The sequence below is a fragment of the Vitis riparia genome, chromosome 11 (assembly GCF_004353265.1).
Source record: "Vitis riparia cultivar Riparia Gloire de Montpellier isolate 1030 chromosome 11, EGFV_Vit.rip_1.0, whole genome shotgun sequence".
In the NCBI taxonomy this organism is placed as follows: Eukaryota; Viridiplantae; Streptophyta; class Magnoliopsida; order Vitales; family Vitaceae; genus Vitis; species Vitis riparia.
The window spans coordinates 2,188,110-2,209,496 of NC_048441.1; the positions used below are offsets into that span (position 1 = coordinate 2,188,110).

The 21,387-nt window shown below is 29.5% G+C and overlaps 1 protein-coding gene across 2 annotated transcripts in view; it reads right to left on the reverse strand.

Annotated features, from left to right (window-relative positions):
* The window catches only part of LOC117925711 (calcium-transporting ATPase 10, plasma membrane-type), a 46,458-nt gene extending 29,784 nt beyond the window's left edge, over positions 1-16,674 (reverse strand). Inside the window, exons 1-9 of one of the 2 annotated variants that reach the window (XM_034844794.1) lie at positions 16,578-16,674; positions 5,625-5,727; positions 4,290-4,362; positions 3,830-4,013; positions 2,502-2,618; positions 2,354-2,393; positions 2,109-2,218; positions 1,870-2,001; positions 1,668-1,757 (exon numbers count right to left, since the gene is read on the reverse strand). In XM_034844794.1, the coding sequence (XP_034700685.1) occupies positions 1,668-1,757; positions 1,870-2,001; positions 2,109-2,218; positions 2,354-2,393; positions 2,502-2,618; positions 3,830-3,994 (654 nt within the window). In that variant the 5' untranslated portion in view covers positions 3,995-4,013; positions 4,290-4,362; positions 5,625-5,727; positions 16,578-16,674. Of the gene's footprint in view, positions 1-1,667; positions 1,758-1,869; positions 2,002-2,108; positions 2,219-2,353; positions 2,394-2,501; positions 2,619-3,829; positions 4,160-4,289; positions 4,363-5,624; positions 5,728-16,577 lie in introns of those variants that run through there. The other variant, XM_034844795.1, reaches the window with a different exon arrangement.
* Positions 16,675-21,387: the final 4,713 nt, after the last annotated feature.

The following is a 21,387-nucleotide window of genomic DNA, read 5'->3' on the forward strand; positions in this document are numbered from 1 at the left end:
AAACAACCTGCCATCAGAACAAATTCTCAAAAATTTATTGTCAATAAAAAAAATTGTCATGTGTGTTTTCTAAGTCCTAAAATCTTTCTTTACCTATCAAAAAAAAAAGTCCTAAAATAGCAAGTCTTTACAAATATAAGGTAAGGCCCCCTATATTTTGTATTAAGAGCTCCTACAGAGGTTACTACCATTTGTTGTTTTTAAGACTAACAAGCAAATGGTATAACCAAAAGCATCTTAGCCAAGAATCTATGATTTAATGCAAATACATAAAGGATAAAGAATACGACAGATAAAGCCACCATACCCAATGCCAACATAAAAGTTACCTGTTATCTTGTCAACCCAACAACTATTCACCTATATCCCCTATAAAGCCCAAAAAATATCACAAGCATATTAAGGCTAGCATCAGTATTTCTTCTACTAGGAACTTTCATGCATACAGAACTTAGACAAGTTAAATGATGATCACTTCTGCAATCATGTGATTTACCATTGTTTTTTTTTTTTTGATAAGTCGTGATTTACCATTGTTAGAGCATGATATATATTGTAGATTCAAAACTTGAGAACTTAAAAGCCTGCTTAGAATATACATTGTAGATTCAAAAACTAAGAACTGAAGAACCTGTTCAAGAATTGTTTTAGAAAATTGTTTTCTAGACTCGGAAACACGTTTGGTGTTTTTTGAGAGCATATTTTAATTGTTTTCACTTATTTTTTAGGGTAGTTCTTAAAAATAATTGTCCACATATGGAAAACAATTGAAAATAAAGCACTACAGATAAAAGTTATCTAAACAATTGAAAATAAAGCACCACAGATAAAAGTTATCTAAACAATTGAAAATAAAGCACCACAGATAAAAGTTATCTTTAGGAAATATTTCAAAGGAAAAACCCAATTGGCAACATTCCAAGTTCTCAAACTAACTAATCCTCTAGAAAACATCTCAAAAACTATGTTTTGATAATTGTTTTCGAAAACATTCCCAAACAGACACCTAAGTTTTTTTAAATATAGTTAACTAAGGGTCTCATGTTCAATATCTCCCTGATCATTTTATTTATCTAATTATTATGATCACAAAAATGTGATTTGTCTACCACTAATGTTGTCTATGCCTCAAATGGGTGGTATGGAAGCATGATATATATCATAGATCCAAATCTTACAAGCTTAAACTTTTGGGAAAATTGGTTGTCCAACAAATATGAACTTGGAAAACTATTTTTCAACAATTATAAAATCAAATGACATTAAAAATTCGGAATCAAATTTCATAATGTCCAAAGCATCTATTATTCCAAAAACAACCTACAGAATCCATCATGATTAAATTGAATTTGCCTAATCATCTCTCCTTGGCCCACAAGGTTAGGTTGAAATCCTATCACAGACTGTAGAGCTTAGATATATATGTAATGACAACAGTTAATATAAACAATGCACAGAATATGGGCAGCAGAATTCTAAAATGCAAAAGATGCAAAGATTATAATCCACCTAAGAGATGAGGATGAGCGTTTCATGAAATATAGACGTTAATACACAACACCCTAACATTCTATTGCATCTACATTCTCTATACACAACACCTAACATTCTATTGCATCTCCATTCTCTATGGGATAGTGTAGGTAATTATGTTTGCTTGAGCTCACCTCTGTCTTTATACCCAGCGCCAAGGAAGCAATTGCAGCTATCATCAAGATGATTAAGGTTAAATCTTGCCAAGCTTCCCAGAGAAACATCTATGATAGAGACCACACAAATGAATCATCCACAAGAGTACATTCTAATACATAAAAAAAAAAAAAAAAAAACAAAATGATGCTCAAAACTTAAAATTTTCGAAATAAATACCCAGAAACTCCGTCCTTTTTTTCGGGGATATGTGTTTGATCCAAATGCATTCCTTCGTCGTAGTAAATCAGCATCATCTCCAAGAATTCCCTTCTCTAGATTTGTTTTTAGCAACTCTGCTAACCCTTTAACCTGACATAGGATAAGAATCATTAAAATATGTCAAACAATGATGCAGAACAATAATATAAAGGAAAAAGGTTCTCGATATTAAGAAATATGTGTTTTGATGAACTTGCCCCATCATATTGCTGCAGAGCATTAGAATTGTGATCCCTTGTCATTGAAGCCAGTTCCTCTTGTCCAATGCCATAATCACCATTGGGGATTGGAGGTGATATTGGTATCCCTAAAAAAAGGATCCACTAAACCAATAAAAACATAAAACAAACCAGCCTATTTCAAACCATATCACATGGCAACATACTTTCTTAATAAATGATTAATGTAAATTTAGCACAAGAAATTACAGAAAGATAAGTACCATTTGCTCGATCCCCAGCTTCTTTAAAAAGATATGCAGCCTAATACACCACAACTCATTTATAAGGGGATAGATACAAGAAAAAAGTGATGAGAACAATATATTTTCCTTGGAAAATGATTTTTAGATTGAGAGAGAGAAAAAATACCCGTATAACTTGTGCATGTGCTCTAATCTTCCTTATTATCTGCTTCCTATCTTCTTCCTTTTTCAAGTCCAATGTGTATCGAAATCGGCGAGAAGCATTTAGCACAAGTGCCGCTTGCTATAAAAGACAAAGCTCAGTTAGCCCAAGCATTGATAAAAACTTTTCCCCCTGTGCGTTCATGTTTATTAGTGCACAAGGGGGGGATGAATGAGACCACAGCCTTTTGCTACAATGCTTTAATCATACACAATATGATATCACTTCAAAATAAACAGAAGCAAGAAGTCTTACAAATAAATTTCCAAAACCTCCAACAAATCAAAATAAATACAAATCCAAGACTTTTTTTTTTTTGATAGATAAAAAGGAAAATATACAGACCTTTAAATCAACAAAATTCCGTTTTCTCAGCTTATTCTCTATGAAAGTATTGTACACGTATTTATGATAATATAAAAGTTTCAAAGTATTATCCATACTTTCAATTGTTACTTTGCAAAAAACAACTGAAAACACCACAAATTTGTTTTCAAAAACAATCTATTTTTAGAACAAATCCTCCAAAAAATAAAAAAACCCTGTTTTCTATCAAAAGTTAAACATGCTTTCTGAATTAGAAAACTGTTCTCTAGATAGTGAGTTTGGATGATTTGCATAATTTCCAGATAATATAAAATTATCCCACACACCCAGTTAAGAATGCAATACATTCCATCCATGATTTCACTTATCTTGGGACATAATATCTCTTTTCAGCCAAATAATATAAACATCTGTTATGTTTTCAGGGCACTATAAGACTTTTCAACGAAACCTTACATCTTTTCAATATTTTCCCAATCTTCCAAATGGACACAGATTTGGATTTTAAGAAACTATCTGACTAAATCTACACATATATGAAGCCATTTATATTTTTAGGCTCTGAAATAGCTTGAACATAGACATCAGTTTTAGTATGTTTCAACACTTTTGTTTTATCAAGCGCGATTAATGTTTTGCCCATAAAGAAAAAAAAAAGGGAGTTTCAACATTTTCCTCTTCTTTCCTAGATCCAAACAGACCCTTAAGACCCAACACTTCATGCTACAACAAAACTCATCCCCCTCAGAAATTCATTTCCTGTACAACCAATAATCACAGTCAAATGAACATTCAATCTCAAAAAACAAGAGAAACCCCATGACCAAAAATTCCACAAAAAGGCAACCCATGTTTCAAAAACCTGATACACATCCACTTTTCCACCTTTTCCTCAGCAACCAAACAGCGCACAGAAAGAGAGAGAGAGAGAGAGAGAGAAGAAGAAGAAGAAGAAGCAAACATACCCTCCAACGTCGGAGCCGTGCGATGGGGATATTCTTGGTGCTATCAATATCGAAGGGCCCAGAAGAAGTTTCCCTGGCGTCGTCGTCGCCGTCGAAGCCTTCAGACCGGCTGTCTCCGACCTCCAAATCTTGCCGCCGGTACGGCGAGCCCTTGAAACGACTCATTTTTTGTCCTAAGACTTCACTGTCGCAGGAGAGATGACACCGTTAACGTCAAAATCTGTTCAATGAAAGATCTCAAAAGAAAACGACACCGTTTCATCCCCCCAACTCTCCTTAAAAACCCAGATTTTCTCTGAAACCAGTGAACGAACCGACGGTAGGGTTTTTTTAAGCACTCTCGGTCCCCCCGGTCACATTAATTACATTCATATGACCGAAAAGTGAAAATAATAAAAAAACGATAATTAATTAAAATTAGATAATTAATTTTAACATTAAATAATCAGCTAATTTTTACCGTTAAATATCACAAGAAAACGTAGCGTTGTTGAGAAAGTATCCTCGATTTATTCCCTTGCTTTATTAGGTAACTGTGAACAAGAAATTTGGAGCAAGCAAATAACCATGAGAGACAGAGAGACTTCAAAGGAACGTAAATATATTTAAAAAGAGAGAAAGCGTATTCGTGCCGTTAGAGGGAAGAAATATCAGGACACAAAAGAGATGGGGCGGTGCCTGCCGATCTGTTACGATTCTGCCATATCAGGACAGGTGTTCTTCATGCCTTTGTTTTGCTTCTTGCTTTATTTTTTTTTTTTTGGTTACGTGTCCCGTTTATGAGAACATATAAATATCCTAAAATATCTATCTCATAATTTCATATTAAGATATGATTAATGAGATATTTTATGGGATATTTTATGTTATATTATTTTTATATTTAATTTTTAAGATAAATAAAAATTAACATGCTTGTTTTGGTTACGTCTCTGTTTATGATAAGATAAATATCCTAAATATCTATCTTATTATTTCATATTATAAGATATGATTTTTAATTGATATGATATTTTAAAATAATATATTCAATGAGATATTTTATGTTATATTATTTTTATATTTAATTTTTAATAATATTCATGATTAAAAAAAATTAAATTTTTTAATAATTTTTTATATGTTATTCAATATATAAAAATAATATTTATATATAAAACAATAAATATATTAATATTATTTTATAAATATTTTTTATTTTTTAAAATCATAAATTCAATTTTATGATAAATAAATTTTATTTTATAAAATAAGTAATATAAAAAATTAAAAATTTAATAAAAATAATTAAATTTATAATACATGAATATGTATATTCCACATCTTAAAATACGAAGTTAACATTTGAAATCTAAAAAAACAATAGTCGTCCGATTGCTCCAAACCTTAATAAAATAAAATCATACAATCTATGTTATTTTGTAGAATATGTTTGGTTTTTAAAAAATATGAAAAAGAAAAATAATTTTAAAAAATATTTTTTTTATATTTGATTGTCCTTTAAAAAATATCAAAGAATATTAAATATAATTAAAACTAATTAAACACTTATATATTTTTAAATTATTTAATTCTTATATCAATTAATTAAAATAAAGGTAATAAATTTATTTTTTATTTTTCTTCACTCTTTCTCTTTATTTTATTTCCTTCCTACTTTCTTTAAAATTCCCAAGACCCAACACAACCTTAGCCTTCAATTTTTGCCTATAAATCAATTAGTTTTAAATATGACTAAATTATATTTAGAAAAAATCTAAAAAGCAAGATGAATTGAATTTGCTATCATCCCTACCTTGTTGGAAGTCTTCAATTGATGAAGGAAAGTCTCCCCAAATTGGACCCAGCTGGGTGGAAATCTGATTCCTTGTAAGGTTTGTCAACAGCCTCCATCATATCTACATAACATTATTTATTGAAACTTTTTTGACAAAATTGTTCATAAAGAATCAATAACATTCCTTTTTCATAATGGAAGTGCTAGTATGACATGTATAATATATCGTATAATACGTTTAATTAAGAATTTAGTAAATTTTTTACAAGTTGATCATGTTTTTAGAATAAAAAGATTAAAAAGGTAAAGAGTTTTATTCGAGAAAAAAGTTTATTTCATATACCCATATAAAAATAATTACAAAATATGAATTTTCTAAAAATAATTTAAATTTCATAAATTCATTAGTTAAAGGTAATATCTAAGATGATCAAAGATAGTACTTATAACATTAAAAAGTAGTACCTGAATAGTTAAAGATACTATAATTGACAAAAAATAATGTATGAAATATTAATTATTTTTAAATAATTATTTAAAATTTTCCTATTTTACACACTCTTCCCCATCAATATTTATTAATGAAAATATGATATTTGAAAAAAAAAACTATATGAGCATTAAAATTTTATTTTCTATTTCTCAAATGAATCAACAAATGAGAATTTAGTACTAATAACACATAAATATCATTAATATAAAATTCAATAGAGAAAATAATAATAATAATAATAATAAAAAGCATAAATGAGATTATTTTACAATATTATATTAAATTCCATGCAATTCATGAAATGAACCACCCTTGAATAGGAAGGAAAGTTGATAATAAATTAATGTGATAATAAGAGCTTTGTTGAACTACTTATTGATACATTTCTTTAATGTTCTCTACCAAATAAATTATACATTTTCATTACCTATTTCCACCTAATTGTCAGGATGAGGTGTCCCTCATTGTTTTTGGTGGTACTTCTTTACATAATAAATCTACTTACAAGTGTTCCTTTATCATTTTCAAATAAATTTCTCTCTATTTTATCTTTAATTTTAGGTCGAACTTAATAAGTATTATGGGCTATGCCACATTGATAGGTGTTATTTTAGGTTAAGGGCTAAATGTTATATTAGGTTGAATGTCATGGTATTTGTTACTGAAGTAATTGTAATATTGGAGAATAATATTTTACTAGGAAAGTAATTATATATATATATATATATATAAGTGGTCGATTGCAGGGAAGAGTTGAAAAAGAAAAGAAAAGGAAAATCGGTGGCTTAAAATTGAAAAGAGAAAGAAAAGAGAAAATGAAAATAATAATAATATTATTAATAATAAGGAATGTCTTGTGCGGGAAAGAAATAAGAATATAGAAGAGAGAGAATAGGGTAGGCGGATAAGGAGAAAAGTGGGAGAAAAGAAACAAAGAGAAGGAAGAGAAAAAATTGGAAAGGTACAGCGGATCTTTGGGCCACCGTTCGACAAGCCAAATGAGCTTTGTTTCAAGTAAATTTTTAGAAGAATATTTTATTCAACGCGATGAACACTTCCATGGAGTCTAATTTGGTTTAGCTACATCAACTAATGGTAATCTTTGTAGCTACAAAATCATTTCATTTCAAGGCTTGAAATTACTATGTTGTTGAGGCTTTATAGCTTGAATAACTTGAACCTCCAATATATGTAACTTTATAGTGATCTTGCTAATTTGCATCAAGCTTACTTGCTCTTTTTTCTTTAACATTCTTAAAATACTTTTCAAAGCACTAGGTCTCTAACATGAAATCACCTTGGTCAATAGGCTAATTGAATCAAAGTCACTTATGTCTTCGTTTCTACTAAGTCTAATAAGGTGACTTGTACTTAACAATGTACAAGCTTTTAGGATGATTATAACTTAACATGATATCAAAACTAAGATTTATGGGAGGTCATGAGTTCAAACTTTATTGTTTGTTTATTTCTCTAATTTATTGAGCCTACATCCACAAGGCAAGATGTTTATGCTAAAGCCCAAATAGGCCTAATATACATTATTGTCCTACTACTTGACAACTCAAGTTTTTAGGTTAATTGGTAACTTAATAGTTATGTTCCATTATATCATCTGATCGAGTATTAAACATCTTTATTTTTGTTGGAGTTAGAAAAACTTTCAAGGGATAATTCTACATTTCTAGAGTACCTTAGTGAATTTGTCTACCCATTTTCCTTTGATTTTTTTAAGATGTTGCTTGAGATGACCCATGATGGCCTTATTAGTTTCTTTGAGTTGTCAATTGAATTACTAATACTAGAGTAGAATAAAAGTAGCAAATGCCCAATTGTTCATAGAAGTTCTTGAAAGTTTGGTTATCAAACTAAGACCCATTATCTATCAACAAGGCTTGGAATATTCTATCTTGAAGTTGAGAGTCTGGGGACACAAATTTTCCAAAAAGAAAAAAGAAAGAAAAATTCTACATTAATAACCTTTATATTGGAGTACACTTCAATCTCTACATATCTAGATAAAACCTCTTCTACATGGGGACCATTGAAAAGGGTCTAACAATGTCTAATACACTTAAATGAAGGTCTTAGACTTGGTATAAGTCTTAAGAACTTTGGAAGTATATGGAAAATTTCAACAAACATTTGGAACCTATTCCATTTTTTAGCATAGGCTATTTCTACATAATAGTTTCAGTAATACCCTTAAGTTAGGGAATAATGCACCATCTAATGCCTTGCCTTGATGATTTCCACAAATCCTCTCATGCATCTTAACTAAGGCATATTAAAGGCTTAGTTGTCCTAAGGAATTTTAAGTAAGATCCTTTAAAATATTGCATATAGAGGTTGTTGTTAATGAGAAAGAATTATGCAACTTAAGTTTGTAATTTTGACTCCTTATTACTTCAAAGCAATGTTTCATTCTTTAAATTATTTGAGATTTGGGTCATCCTATTGTTCTTGCATTCACTTAGTGTCGAGCTTTCAATGAACTCAATCATAAGACTTTTTGTTTCTTACCATGGTAAAGCTAGATGTCATGTTAGCAAATCCACTTGCTTGTTCATTTTTCATACACGAGATTTGATTGATTTGCAAGTGATAAAAATACCAACTATGTTGTTTTGCCATTGTGAAATATTTGTTCATCTATTCACGTTCCTATTATGGCAATTTAAAGAAATCTTGTAGGTATCATAAGTGATCAACTCATACTTTCTTTTGAGCAACATGTCATCTATTTGTATCTTTATAGTTAGTCAAAGTTATTGTTTTAACATTATAGTGTCAAACTTTTGATAACTTGCTTCAATATTTTTAAAACTGAATCACATTACCTTGTAACAATATAGTCCTCAACTAGCAATAAATATGCATGATCTTCCCCTAGTTCATTGGATGCATTGGAATAGGCTATATTCTAAGAGTTCATCCATAAATAAAGTAGTTTGCATCTAGTCATGGTATTTAAAACCTGTTCTATCTCTAGTAAAAGAAAACTATCCCTTGGAGGCACTTAAATAAGTAAAATATATGCATACCCATCATTTTATATTCTTTTTTGGCATAAACACAACATTAACTAACCAATTTGTGCAATGGATTTCTCTTTAATCCAACATCTAGTACAATTTCTACCTCTTAATTAATTAATTTGTCTGTGTGAAGTGAATTTCCTCACCTTCTTCCTAAATGGTTTATACTTATAATAACCTAGAGTTGATGACACATGGCAAAAAGTTGTATTTATATTGTGTTAAAAATATTGTCATATAATTAGAAAGCCTTCAAAGTTGTTCTTTTCTTTATCGACATATTGCATCCCTAAGAATACATGCCACAAATTATCCTCAGGAAATAAGAGAATTGTCTTTAAGGCCCTAATTGTAGGGGCTTAGTCTGTTTGGATACTTCACAGTTAGTTGTTAGGCTAAGAAATAATTGTCATTTCTTAGGCATATATTGATCTTCAAGGACTTCTTTTCTTGAATTTTTGGGTTTTTTTTAAATCATAATTTAATTACATTTACAAAAGGTTAGTTGGTCCTTTAATATGTTGACTTGTTCTTTCCTAGTGTATAACTTACCACCTATTTGTATGTGAATGGTATGACTTTCATGTGTGGGTTTATAACCTTCTGAGGATGAAATAATAAGGGGACAAGTGATTTATGTTTAAAAATGGTACCATTAATATGATTGGTCCAACAATGACAAAAAGGTAATCTCTTCAAGTAATAATAAGCTCCTATCATTAAATGCAACAAAGGACTCAACTAGCATTACTAATGAGTTGACAATTCATTTGATAGTTGGTTGAAACCTACCTTAAAACAATTGAGCTGCTTAGATCTGATAGGATACGATATATGTAGTACCCATCGGTAAGGATATTAAGTGCTTTGGAGTCTTTATGTAACAAAACAACTTGTTATAAATCCTTCTCAAAAAAGATAATGGAATATCAATGGGCTCAAGGCTCCTAAGCACTAGTAGGAAGAAGATGCCATAAACAAATCATGAGTGTTTTGTTTCCCCAAGTATACTCATGAATTTTTTTTTTTATATTCCACTGATCATCCATCAATACTTCACAAATCATGTGGATAATTGATCAAGAGACATTCCTTTTGCTTACATTCAAGCTTAGATTTGCTTTACTTAAGGAACAAGTGAACTCATACCCCACTATTCACTTTTGGAGAAAGAATTGCGGTTCGAACTAGCATTTCCACACAGTATTGTAGATTTTTACTTTCTTTGGTGTTGTGCCTTTTATCTCAATGGTACTTGCTATCAATTAGGATTGCACTTGCTTAGGTCTTCGTATATCAATCGTGACTATTTAGAGTCTTTAAATTACTAAATTTTGATGAGGATTCGTGAGTATGTAGTATTGAGTAGTGTAAATGCTTATTTCGATCTTTGATCATTTTTTTTATTCTTTATGGTACTTTGATTTTAATTTTTTGCCTACTTTATTGCTCAACTTCATTTTTCTCCTTGCACCTCCTAACCATGACCACTTCTTGTGAAAAAGTTTATTAGAGCTTTGTAAGTTGCCTCTTACCAGCAATCTTATAACTTAAATCTCAAGGTTAAGGCTTTTTAACAAGTGATTATTGTGGTTGATTCATTATCTCTCAATCTTTAGCTATTTTTTTTTTTATAGAATCTCTTTATAAATGTCATCACATGTATTACGAACACGATTGAGATGAGAATGAGATGCAAGAAGCATGAAAATAGTAGGACTTGTTGACATTGGCAAAGATGTAAATTTAGGAGTGGAAGAAGAATATGGAAATGGTGAAACAATGTTAGGGAAAATGTCTAAAAGAGAAGAAGCTTGATTAGTTTTGAAAGGAAATATAGACTCATGAAATACCACATCATAAGAGATGAATATAGAATTAGTGACCATTAACCAAATTCAATAGTTTGTATCCTTTATAACTAGGTGGGTACCTAAGAAAGACAACAAGAATGGCATGAGGTGAGAATTTGGTCCTATGATGATCCAAAGTAGATGTATAACACAAGTAACCAAAACTACAAAGATGTGAATATGCAGACCTCTTTTTCCAAAGAAGTTCAAAGGCTATTTTGTTGGATAAAAGTGAGAATGAAGTTTTGTTTATTAAGTATATAACAGTAAGTATGCAATCCTCTCAATAAACCAATGGAACATGTGATTGAAAATGTAAAGCCAATGCAATATTTAAGATATGTCAATGTTTTCTTTCTACTACTAAGTTATGCTAAGGCTAATCAACACAAGAATGAAATGAGATGACTCCTTTTGCACAAAAGAAGTTAGAATTTGCCAATTCAAGAGCATTATATGAGTGAACTAGTTTTACTTGTGTTCCAAACTGAGTTTGAATCAATCAGAAAAAAAATTAGGAATAACATTAGTAACATTAGACTTAGCATGCAAAAGATACACCCAAGTAAAACGAGTATAATCATCCATAATAGTAAAAAAAATATTAAAAACCTTTAGTGGTAAGTATGTGAAAAAAACCATAAACATCATAGTGTATGAGTTGAAAAGGCAAAGCAGACAAATAATTGTGAGAAATAAGAAGTAATTTTCATTGTTTGGCTACATGATAGACAAACTAAACAATGAATTGAATCACTAGAATTTGGTTTTTTTTTTATATTTCATCTTTAAGTGTTTGTAACTTTACATAAGAAAGATGGCCCAAACGATAATGCCAAATTTCATTTGAGACAAAAAAACATTATTACAATGATTGGAGAATTGTGGTGAAATGGAATGAAAACTGATTGGATTCAAGAAGTATATGTTGCCATGTCTTTTACTCATCCCAATTGTTTTGGTTCGTGTATAGTCTTGAATAATATAAGAATCGGCCATGAAATTAATAGAATATTTATGACTCTAAGTAAGAGAACTGGTAGGGAGGAGATTTAAATGGAAATTAGGAACAAATAGAACATTATTGAGAATGAGATTAGGAGGCAAAAACATAGAACCAATAAGATTAATAGCAATAGATTGACCATTAAGCAAAGTCATGAAAGCATTTTGTGTTGGAGTAGATTCTGTAAATGTGCTTAAGGAACAACAAACATGATGTGTGGCTCTCATGTCCAAAATCTAGGTAAAAGAAGAAACTGGAAAATTAGAAGACCTAGAAGAGATAGTATACCACTGGACTAGGAAACCAAGGGTCCTAGCTGCTAAGATTTAGGCATAGCAAGAGAGTTGTTATGAAGTTGAGAGCTCAAGAATGCAAGCAACGATTGACACTCAACTTAAATGAGAGATCCAAGGGGTGATCCAAAGTTAATAGCATCAATGAACGTTGCATTAGCCTGGGTAGCTTGAATTTTTGGTTCAAATTTCTTTGATTTTGGCTTATAGCTAGTAAGATAGCCATGTAATTTATAACATTTGTTCACAATATGTCCTTGTATGTCACAATGAGAACATTGGGGTTGCTCACGCCTAGGTTTCAAGGCTGAATTTGGAGAAAAACTTGTTGTTGCAATAGAAGTAGATGAATTCGAAATGTTAGGCACAAGAGAATTGATGGGCGAAAAAGGGCCTTGATTGATAATATGCTGGCGTTCCTCTTGTCCAACCAATGCAAAGACCTTCAAAATTAGAGAAAAAGAATTCATCATGAAGATTTGTGTTTGTGTTTAAGCATATGACACATTCAAACCCATGAGAAATTGCATGATGTACTCTTGTTGTTGGTGTTCTAACCAAGACTTTGTGCCTCCACAGTGACAAACAAGAATGAGTTGATAATTTTTGAGCTCATCCCAAAGGATCTTGAGCTTAGTGTAATAAGTGTTGACATCCATAGATCCCTACTCGGGAGAAACTAAGTCCTTCTTGATTTAGAAGATCAATGGAGCATTGCTTTGGTGAAATCAATTGTGAAAATCAACCCAAACATCAAAAGCACTATCAACATAGAGAAGGTTAGTTACAATATTTTTAGCAATAGAGTTTAAAATCTAAGATGTTACCATATTATCACAACGAATCGAAACAGAGGAAAGGAGATCGTCTATTGAAGGTCAAAGAAGAGTGTTGTCAATGAGTTGATAATTTTACTCTAGAAATTATAGTTAGCTCTAATGAGTTGATATGAGACTGGAACCAAGCCCGAGTCATCTCCATTATGGAGGAAAAATGGATTACTTGAATCTTCCATTATTTAAGGAATTGGGAGTGCCAACCATTGCTTGATTTGAATTAGTAGTGCCACCACCACAAGGCATCAGAAAAATGGAAGAGGAGAGTTAGAGAAGTCACAGAGACGAATGAAATTGCTTTGATACCATATTAGAAAATTGACTAGAAAGAAGAAAGGAAGAGAGAAAGATTTCTTCGATAATTTTGGAATATACTCACTTAAATGCTTTAGTAATACAAATAAAGCTTTTATAATAAAGGCAAGTAACAAAGTTGTAACAATCTACTAGGTCACTAGTTGCAAACAAAACAAAAATATAACTAACAATTATATAACTAACTTATAACCATATTGCAAAATACCCAAATATTCTAATAATATGTCTATATGCCATTGTATAGGTTAAAGTGGCATAATGAAACCAAGTACCAAAATTTGTGACACAATTCCCTAGGTGAAAAGGGTTTGGATGATTTCTTCAAATGCTTTATAAGAAGTGTAAACTTTAAGGCACAATGACGAGCAATCTCCTAATTTAATAGTAGTCTTACCTAGATGTCTATGCCTACAAAGCATTGATAATCTCAAAAGGTAAATAGAGTCAAATTATAATTTATAGAAACAAATTTGTTTATGGTAGACATGAGCTCGATGATTGGTTTATAAGATGGAAGTTGATCTGGCCATACGTCTTTGCCGTGGACAAGGACATAGAGACTAGTTGACCCAATGAGAGTTTTCTCCAAGAAAGCTTTTAAAAATTTGTTATCTTTAATTCATGAAATCCAAAGAACTCATAAGAATACACTAACCAAGCTACAATTGAAAATTTCTAGGTTAGGGAACGTTAGGATGGACTTGGATTGGTTTAAGATAAGTTCAATAATTATGAGTTGCAACCTCAATTTTAGGGATTGTGAATGAAGAAAACATGAATTAGGGACTTTTTTTAACATCAAGAGAAAAATGGTAGATTTGGGTGTTTAGGTTAATTTATTCTAGGGTTCGGATTTATTTAGGAATTGATAAGTAAGAAGAAATGAATTAGAATATTTTAAGGAAAAAGAAATAAAGGATAATTGAATATTTTAAAAATGAATATATTTATGAGTACCAAGATTTTTTTCCCAAAATATTAGACTTCTTCATGACAAGAAAAAAAAAAGAAGGTTTTTTTTTAGTATAAAATATTTATTTTTATTAATTTTTTTATATTTTAGTCATTTGTCGCTTTATTTGTTATGTTCAAGTAAAAGTAATTAAATTAATAAATACGATAAAAGTTAAAAATAAAGTGGTAAGATGTAGTTTGCTAAAATGAAATATTAAAGAGATAAATATGAAAAAAAAAATGATAATATAAATAAATAATTAAAACTAAAATTAAAATAAAATGATAATATTGGGCATTTTTGAAAAAATAATCGAAAAAATGGCCTAAAATCAACTATATTTTACTTCAGTATTCCCATTTATGCCTTTGTGGATTTCGATTTTTGACCCAAAATTTTCGCCCAAAATTATTATTGTAATTATTTTACTATCTTTAAATGCCCTCATACCAAACAAAATAAAAGGAAATTTAACTCCTTAACGAGATTCTTTTCTTTTAGGTTTGTTTTCAAACTCAATCTTAAAAGTAGATAAGATCAAATATTGTCTGGGTAAAACTTGTCAACTCAAAAAAAAGCAAAAAAGAAAAAGGGAAAAAGAAAAAGAAAAAAGGCAAAGCACCCATAACTTTTTTTTTTTTTTAATTTAAAATAAGAGAATTAAAATAATAAATATTATTAAAAAATTAAAAATAAAGTGTGATGGTGTAATTTTTTTAAAATAAAATAATTAAAGTGATAAATATGAAAAAAAAATTAAAAATAAAGTTATAAGGTGTATTTTTTTTTAAAAAAATAAAGTAATAAATATAAAAACATAAAAAATATAATATGAATAAAAATTTGAAATTAAAATAAAAGAATAATCTTCGGCATTTTTTGAGAAAAAAAGGAAAAAAAATCAACTGTTTTTGTCATCTTTTTTTGTGATAATGGAACGAGCTTTTTTAGAAGTAAAATAAATTTGGGATAAGACAGGAAATGACAATACGATGAATGTTTTGAGAGATTTAGGATATGTCTTTATTATCAATATAAAATTTAATTAAAAATAATTTAATTTAATTTTTTAACACAAAATAATAAAAACATTCTTCGAAAAAATAAATTATAAAAAAATCATAATGCTTATTTTTTATAATATAATGAAAAAATTTTAAATATAAAGAAAATTAAACCCAAGAAGCGAGTATGATAAAGATGAACTCTATTTCATTTAATTTATTGAGATAAAGATGAAAATATATGTAAAAAGACGAGCTCCCAAAGTCGCCTACTCTCGTTGAGATTCTGGAACTACTTCATTACCATGACAAGGTTGGTTTAACGAAAAGTTGTTGAAGTCATCTCATTACTTTGAGATTCGAGGCTGGCTCAACGAGAAGTCGTTGAAGTCATCTCTTGTTACATTGAGATTCCACGAGAAGTCGTTGAAGTCATCTCTTGTTATATTGAGATTCCGAACTCGTCCTGTTGTCATCCTTATTTCTACATGCATCATGTGTCTAACATCCCACATCCCATAAAAAAAAAAAAAAATTGAACAAAATATCGATAAGTCCGTATTTGATTTTTAGATAAAGTTTAAGAGTTATAAGTTATTTTATATTTTAAATTTAGAAATTCAGTATAAAATAATTTGTCATTGTAAAAAATGATTATTCTTTTGAAGAATTCACATAATGAAATTAAATTAAATTATATATATAATCTGTAATTGAATAATTCTCATTAACATTTAAAATTTAAGCAAAGAAAAATATTTAAAAAAAAATTCTTTTTTCATCTATGTTGTAGTACCTTATCCCAAACAAAATGAAAGAAATTTAACTCCTTTCATTTCAAATTTCCTGGTCTACTTCCAAACACAACATTAGGATGAAATTTTCCCCCAAAGGAAAATAAAAAAGAAAAGAAAAGACAGAGCATCCAAAAATTCCCATTACAAAAAGGGCCAAGATTGAAATCCCATATCTGAGATTACTTTCATACTCAATCCAATTTTTTTTTTCTCTCTGAGAATATTAGGCAGTGTGTTGTTGTGAATCATTTGGCCAGAATCAAAGTAAAGTTGAAGAAGAAGTGTACAACACAAACAACGAATAAAGCCATAAAAGAAAAGTAGCAGAACATTACTGCAAATAAGATGATACTGAAGAAAGGAGGATAATATGCTTACCTTGCACACACTTGCTGAGGAGCCAGAGCAGATACAAGTCAGCTGATCATAGCCGTCCCTGTAGAGACGAAGAAAAAGAAGAAGAAAGATGGTGTGAACGGTGAAAAGAAAAAGTGCTGGGCACAAAATTATATACCCATGCTTTCAGCATCTCACCATAAAAAAATATGGATATGCTTTGCCTTCAGAGATTTAGTAAGACAGGAAATTCATTTGGAAATTGGTATCTTCCAGGAAGTTTCGTGTGCCCCCTCCGAAGGTCACATATGCCTTCTTGGCGTGTTCTTCACACCTTTATTGTTGTGGTACTATTCGTCCTTGCTTTTTTTTTTTTTTTGGGTGATTACAATCCTAATTTGTGAATACTTGAAATAGTGAGTGACATTTATATTAAAAATAAGTTACTTAAAAAAAAAAAACATAAAAAAAGGTTAAATTAATAAATAGGAGAATTATTTCATTATTTTAAATCAATTAATTCTTTTTTTTTTTTTACTTTTCATGGTTGGAGATTTTATGTGTTTTTTTAAATTTAATAAAGATAAAATTAAAGTGCTACTATAAAATTTTAAAAATTTACCGAGCTTGAAAGTATTTTGATTAAATTGCTTTTAATTTGCAAAGTGTTTATTATCAATGTTTTCATTTGAAACCTTTGTGAACACAATGACTTGATTATATTTTAATAATGTTTTTGGTAATGCCTTATATAACAAAAATTAAGTGTTAGAAAAAGTTCTTTAAAAATTATGAAAATATTGTTTTTTTTCATATATAAAAAACTATATTTTAACTTATATAAAAAGTTCTTTTATAATTAATAAAATTTTTATAATATCAATATTATCCTTTAAAAAGTCTCGAACAAGATATCATCCCAAAGTTTATTCACCCAATATCGGTATGTTCATCCAATTGGGATGCTCATCTATGGAGTATGTTCAATAAAAATTCTAACATTAACTAGAATATATTCTTAGTAAAGTTTTGTATGCGAATCCTTTCCAAAAGTGATGTTTGATGCTTTTTAGAAAGAAAGAAAAAAAGTTTATTTGAGAAGTTAAAATGTTTTTCATAATGGTTTATTTGGTAACTTGAAATATTTTATATTTTTAAAAATAAATTTTATATGTGGTGCTTTATTTTTAATTATGATTGATATTTGTCTAATTATGTTTTAAAACATCCATAAAAAATAAAAGAAAATAACTAAATATATTTTTATAAAGCATTTTATTTTCTATTTTCAAGAACAAAAAAAATCTCATTTTTTATTTTTAATAACAAAAAACATCATATTTTTTCTATTTCTAAGAGTAGAAAATTATTTCTATGGCTATGCACAGATAAAAAAACACCTTATTTTAGTTTTCTATTCCAATTATCAAAACATGTTTTTGTATTTTTTGTTCTTCAAAGCAAAAAATTGTATCTAAGAATAATGAATATTCTACCCCAAATCCCAACCTCTTATCTAACGTGAAACATGATAATAATGTTAAAAATGACAAACTATAAAATATTAATGATAAAATAATATGCTAACCTATCTTATCCAGCTTTTTACCTAACATGACAACTACCTCTAATTGATTCAAAACAATAATTAGAAAATAAAATAATTATTATAAATTTCTAATCCAAAACTTATTAAAATATCTTAACGATAAATTTGATAATTATCTCAAACACTTAAAGAAAAGTTCTAGAAATCTTAATTGAATTTAGTCATAAGCCCATAATCTTAAATAATAAATTCTAAAGTTGTTTTTAATAGAAATACCCTTTTTATCTCGATTCCTCTTCACCAATTTCACTTATACCTGACAAATTGAATAATAGAGAATGATGAGTTTAAGAACTTAATAAGGAAAAATAATTAAATAAGAGAGATAAAGTATAATACAAAATTAAATCCTAAGATATTATTTTATTTTCTTTCACAAATCAATTAGTAATTAAATTTATTTTCTTCAAAAAATCAAGTATTTTGAATTTAAAGATAGACCACATAATACATTTTGCACTCTTAGCTCATATTCAAAAAAATTTATAGACAAAAATTTTACTTTGGTCCATAGATAATAATGCTATACCCAAATGGTGGGACTTGCACTAGATTGCTAGTTTTAGTTTGTTCTTCTTATTAGTGGATGAAACAATTACCAATAAATCGTATACTAAATGCCAATAGTACTTTTACTAGTTAGGATTACATCACATTATTACCAACGCTTAATTAGGATTATATCACATCCTTACCAGTTACCACCACCCAGGGTAGTGACTGGTGAGGATCAACAATTTATTAAAAGGTAAAATTCATTTGCATAACAATCAAATAAATCATACCATATTCCAAATTTATTTTATAAACCGAGGAACAAATCAACTCATATTTTAGAAAATGTTATTTGATCTATTTTAAGAAATTTAAACATTGTCACACTTTAAAAACAAATAAAAACAGATAAAAAAAACTTATAAAATGAACTATTAACCTTTGCCTCAAAAAGTCACTTAAAAATTCATGAAACACTTAATCTAGACCTAAAATAAATATAAGTAAAAAAAAAATAATTGTTAGTATATTTGTTATCTTTCTAAAATTATGATTTAGAATTTCTAATATTTTTTATAATAATATTATTATTACTAATATTCTTTCTAACCAATATCAATTTAATTAATCAATTCCCAATTTAGTTAAAATGAGTTAATTCCATTTTTTTTCCCCTCTTTTGATTTGTTTAAACAAATTCTATCCTTTTAATTAATTTAACGCTAAAACTTATTATTATTATTATTATTATTATACTTCCTCATCACTCAACGCATGCGTTGCACTTTCATTAGACTTAATGCAGGTTGGTCCAGGCACACACAACGCGCAATCATATTATGCAAGCATGACTTTTGTTTTGTTTGACTATTTTTTTTTCTTTCCAACCACAACCAGTCCATAAACATAACCTTTCCAGCAAACCATGACATAAAAAGCATGAAAGCAAACTTTAATTTTTAATTTAATTTAATTTTTTATTTTTTATATCATTGTGATGTTAGCCAACAAGATCCATTACCACCCTAAAACCTTGCCCATTTTGTTAAACTATTTGGTCATGTTAGTCATTGGAATAACCAAAATCTTATGATGTTCTTTTGGATTTCAATATAGATCTCTTCAACTCATGTATTACTAAATTATATATTATATTTTAAAATAAATTAATCACCCCCTAACTATATTTAGATTTTTTAACTGAGTATATTTATGAATCAAAAATACTATTTAGTGTTTAGATGCTTACCACTAAATTGCATAACAAAGCATCTGCTAAAAATTTCTTCTTCTTTCTAACTCTTCAAGTTAAAGTTTTCCAAATGCCTCTTTTCTATCTTTTCAGTTGTTGGTAACGAGAGAAATACAAATCTCTCCAAATAACATAAATATCCCTAATTTCAAAGTAAGGATGTTACAGTTTAGGAAATGGAATATTATTTCCGTAATAGGTTTTTTTTAATGTAGATGATCATCAACAAGTTCTCATAATATAATAAATTCTCATATTTCCTAACATAGTATTAAAAAGAGATTTACGTTGAACAACTATAAAAGATAAATCACAAATGCTATTTAGGTTTAAACGCTTACCTTTAAATTGCAGAACAAAACATATACTAAAAATTTTCTTCTTATTTCCTAATTCCTCAAATCAAAGTTGTGGGAAGCTTCCCTCCTTGTGTCCTTCCTAAATTCAAGACCCTTTGGACGTCCAAGGTAAACAGATAATCCATATGGGAGCAATTCATCTGGACCAAGACAAGCTCTGTCTGACGCAAGAGAATAGACAAATTTCACTCTTCCCCAATGCTAGATGGAATGGACAGACCAAGCCGATTGGGACTTCCAGACAGACAAACCAACCCGATCGGAAATTTCAGGCATTGGACAAATGATTAATCATACCCAATGCCTAAGGGAATATTTAGATGACATTTATACCCAAAAATCAATGTCAATTAATCGTTACACACAATCAGGGACATTGACAAACGTAGAAGCACAGTCGACAATATGGTCTGAGATTTTTGCACAACAACCAACAAATGACACCAATCAATAGCTCTTGTTTGGTATGATTGTCCAGTCTGCACTGAGATGATAACATTGACTACCTTATTAAGGCATAGCATCTGCCATGATGACAAACATCAACGCAAGAAAGACATGAATGCACAATTAATGCTATGACGATGACGCCATATATTTTATAAAAACCTCTCTAGAAGCATGAAAAAAGTACGTGTGCACATAGTCATTAAAAAAAAATTGGATTCACTCTTACTAGATTTTGACTTAAGCTTCGGAGGGACGTGCCCGAACTACCTGTCTAGACATCCTTTTGTGCAAGGAAGAAGTCTGTCTGACTTCAGTGAAGCTAGACGGACTTGTATCCAGTTGGCACAACACCAATATTGGCACCATCTGTGGGAAACAACTAAGGATGTCAACACCCTCCAAAAACCAATCATCAATTATAGGTGACAAAGACTAATTTGTCTAGCGCGAAATGATGGAAAGACGTTAACGAGAAAGTGAGCAGCAGATGTAGACTCTGCTCCACCACATGAAACGACTAAGAGAAGAGAACGAAGAGTTGCGCTCTCAAATGTCAACAGTGGGCCCCTCTTAAAGTCGGCACACTTAAAGCCAACAAACAACCTCAAAATGAATTGTTGAGGCATCTTTTCTCGGGGGCACAAAGTTTTTCTCCCGTAGCTATTCGAGACGATCCAATGAGGAGCC